This window comes from Aplysia californica, unplaced genomic scaffold (genome assembly GCF_000002075.1).
Source record: "Aplysia californica isolate F4 #8 unplaced genomic scaffold, AplCal3.0 scaffold00133, whole genome shotgun sequence".
In the NCBI taxonomy this organism is placed as follows: Eukaryota; Metazoa; Mollusca; class Gastropoda; order Aplysiida; family Aplysiidae; genus Aplysia; species Aplysia californica.
Window position 1 is genome coordinate 605,194 of NW_004797403.1, and position 4,085 is coordinate 609,278.

The 4,085-nt window shown below is 40.3% G+C and overlaps 1 protein-coding gene across 1 annotated transcript; it reads right to left on the bottom strand.

The window, feature by feature from the left end:
• Positions 1–648: 648 nt before the first annotated feature.
• Positions 649–3,791, bottom strand: LOC118477543 (large neutral amino acids transporter small subunit 2-like; the record flags this gene model as incomplete). The annotated part of the gene is given in 2 exon segments (XM_035969268.1): positions 649–1,231; positions 3,568–3,791. A coding segment is annotated over 1 exon segment (499 nt), but the record flags the coding sequence as incomplete, so codon positions are not given.
• Positions 3,792–4,085: the final 294 nt, after the last annotated feature.

Here is a 4,085-nt window from a genome sequence, read left to right on the forward strand (position 1 = left end):
AGAGAGAGAGAGAGAGAGAGAGAGAGAGAGAGATTGAGACACAGAGAGAAACAGAGGGAAACAGTAGGAGAGTGAGAGAAAAACAGAAAGAAAGACACTCTGTACCAGAAAATCACTACATACAGAAAGAGATGCGGAATCTGTTTTAGGAAATTTGTTTCGGAAAATACTTTTGAAGTGGAACAAAATTGCTTTTATTGTTTAAAACTTAATTTAAAAATAAAAATTCTTCTCCTTCAAATCAAATGCCGGACCTGAAACAGAGAAGATCACTGACGATCATCATTGTCTCTCTCAACCTGCTGGGTCAGAGTAAGCCACAAACAAACACTTTCCACCTTTCCCTTCCTGTATCACCAATCCTAAAAGTTATAACCTAATAATATAATTTTAAAAAGTAAAGTTGTTCCCGCATCCGATCCGGACTTTGGGGATTGTCTTGTTAGTGAGACAACTTCCTGGGCCTTTGGCATATTGCGGTAGAGTGGCCAGTTCCTTTCCACGCCGCCTTTACTTCCCCAACTCAAAGTCAGGTACCCATTACTGCTGGGTGGGCAGGAGTGGGCGTAAAAAATAATAAATATGTCATGTATATTATAAATAACAAGCATAATGCAAATTTTATCATATATGACAAAAAATACTCACTGAGGCAAAGAGCTGCCAACAATGTCACAGCATTTTGAGGAGGTCCGCAGTCCGGGAAAAAAGGTTGTAAGATATAATTGGCAAACGTCAATGCTGTAATGGCATTTCCCGTAGGAATGATCACCACAAGGCAAACCCAGAGGAACAAGAAGGCAGGGAGGTCGCCGTGAGCCTGCATGATGTAGCCATAGTCAGCGCCAGACGTGAGAATACAGGTACCCAACTCGGCGTAGCACATAGCTCCAATGCTACACACCGCACCGGTCAGGGCCCACACTGTCAGACATAGCCCTACAGAACCAGCTTCTAGCAACACTCCCTTTGGAGAGACAAAGATACCGCTGCCCACGATAATCCCGATGATGATGGCGACTCCGTTCAGAAGTCCCAGCTGTTTTTTCAAGGTAATGCTCAGCTGTGATCCTCCTCCTCCACCACTGGATAATTTTTCACTTGCTCCAGCCTCGGTAGGTGTGATATCTTCACTTGTTTTCCCCATGATTGATTGTCGTAAAATAAATGTATTTTCTTCGATTGATGAATATGAGTTTCAGCAAAACAGCCTGCTAGTTTATACTAAGATCTGAGTAAAGAAAAAACACACTATGAGAAAAGTACAACAACTGGGCATGATGAGGCCAAAGAGAAAGTGCTAATGAATTGCACTGATGAATAGAAAGGAAGTCATTCTTGGACAAAAATAATGGACTATTACTATATTAGGCCTAACAAGATATAAAATAAACAATTGATGACAGATATGCTCACACTGAAAGTGAAACCTGGTTTAGAAAAACTTTCAATTAGCCTTTCAAAGTAAGTGCAGTCACTTTGTCTAATTTACAACAATATTACCATTCATCATACATTATCTTTATACCACAGAGAAAATTCTACTCCGCTGCTAAGATGCCCTCTGACTATCATAAAGAACAATGGTCCAAAGAAGAGTTGGGTTATTTTTGCTTATATAAAAAACACACGTCTCATGTTCACATTTTATACTTCTTTTTTAAGTAGTATTTTTGCATGCTGAACACGAAATATAGTCTTCATTTTTGCCGCAAATCAATAGTTATGGAATTATTGATGTTTGAAAATAGTAAATTTAACAACATGGGGGGTTGACCTAAAAAGAATCTGGGGGGTTTCAGGGGGGGCATGCCCCCCCTGCATTTCACAATGGTTTGATGTTTTGACAAAATTAGGATTGAATTTACTTGAAAACAATTGATTTGCAAGGGTTTTACTGGCCATACGTATGTTCTACAGCAAAAATTATGGCAGTTTAGCCCTCAAATCAATGCATAGCTGTGTGTGGGTGCATTTAAAGTAAAAATTTACCGAAGAGTTTAACTAAAATTAGAGAAATTCACCAATGTCATTAGCCATAGATATAGGCCTATCATCGTCGCCTCAGCACTGGTTTGTCCAAAGTGCCCTCGGATCTTTACTAAGGTACACTTTGGACAAAACAGGGTAAATTTTTACTTATGCACCCACACATAGATGCATTGATTTGAGGGCTAAACTGCCACAACTGTTGCTGTACAACATACGAGTATTATGGCCACTAAAACCCTTGCAAATCAGTTGTAAGTAATATCAGTCTTAATTGCCAAAACATCAAATCATTGTGAAATACAGGGGGGCATGCCCCCCCTGAAACACCCCTGATTCTTTTTACGTCAGGAGGGCATGTCCCCCATGTCGATTGTTAAATTTACTATTTTCAAACATCATTTGATAACTCAATAACTATCGATTTGTGGCAAAAATGAAGACCATATTCGTGTTTAGCATGCAAAATACTACTAGAAAAGAAGTATAAAACGTGAACATGAGACGGGTGCATTATAAGTGAAAAAAAACCCAAAACAGTTCTGAGGTGACGATATATCAATTTAAAACAAAGATGAAAGAAATTTAATTCAAAAAGAAAATGTGGCGCCATAGCCATAGCATGGAAGCATTCTAGTTTGTCACAGGCCTTGACCGTGCCCTGCATGATGGATGTTATTACTGGGCACTCTCAAAAAGAGAAAATGAATGATTTGTTGATTGTATAAATTAAATGTTTTATTTTTCAATTGTTTTTAAACGAAAGAACATTCATGGCTGAAATTTGACAGAGTAATTTAAATTTCCTTTGATTTGCATACAAAAATGAAGACATATAAATATTGAACAACACAAACTGAATTGACATTTTTTAAGAGGGACTATCTTTACACCACCAATTTGAAGGTGGAGAATAAAGAACTTAAGTTACAACTAGTCTACAGTGTTAAAGTGCTGAGGCCTCATTATGAGAGTCATCAATACTCAAATACTTTAATGAAATTGTGACAAACTGGGCAGCCTCCATATAGCATAGCACACCGGCCACTACTTCCTGAATGAATCAGAATCAAAAGGAAAAGAAAGAAAGGAAACTGTTCGGCCCCACAAGAGCAAAAAAATGTTGACATGTCATTGCATCACCATAGGAAGAAAGCAGTGTGTACGTTGTAGCAGTGGAGCGTGCCATATGGCAAGGAGAGGAACCATGAAATAAGCAGGCGTGACAGAAACCCATAGCTGCCCCCCCCCCCCTCACTCACAAGAGAGAACAAACAGTATAAAAACAACGTTGTATGCAAATGAGTCATTATAATATTGAATAGACCTATTAGAAACAAAGTTTCGAAATCAGGGAAGTTAAAACAACGCGATTTTACTCGTTCTCACACTATTCTGAATTTATTACAACCCCAAACGAAGAGGAAGGATACAGGTACAGACTAGTGTGGGGCAGTGCTCGACACAACGAGGTCTAGGAAAGGCTACTTGTCGGACATGTGAGTGAGCTAAAAATACGATCTCTGAAAACATCAACAAAGGAGAAAGGTGAAAGGGCTGGATGACGCGGGTACACACCACAAATCACAAGAAAAAAAGATCCTCCTAAAATGTCGGCATACAACAAAGTGTAATCAAAATCTTGTGGTCTTTTTTGGCAAAAAGTTGATGTCATGGAGTCCCTCCGTTACACACACAACATACACACACATCCACGGCTCTCTTTGAAAACACTGTAGAATAGCAGTAGGCTAGCAGAGCAGGCAGTTTCCACGTGGTGACTTCAGTGTGTTGTGGGGGGAGGAGCGGCGAAACAAGATTGCGCGCGCTGGCGGGGAGTGGTGAGGGAGGGAGGGACGCAACTAACACTGCGTGAGAGATCTGTTAGTGAGGGAGAGGGGAGGACTGGGGGGGACTCCGGGTCTTCGCGCGCGAAAGCAGTCAGAGATCTTGACAGCGAGTGGCCATTGGTTCGTGTTGCAGCGGAATCAGACGACTGCTTTTTTGCTAACACTAGCTCGATCTAACAAGCTAACACTAACTGTTACCGTTACACTTACACACAAGAGAGAGAGACAGAGAGAGGGATATATATA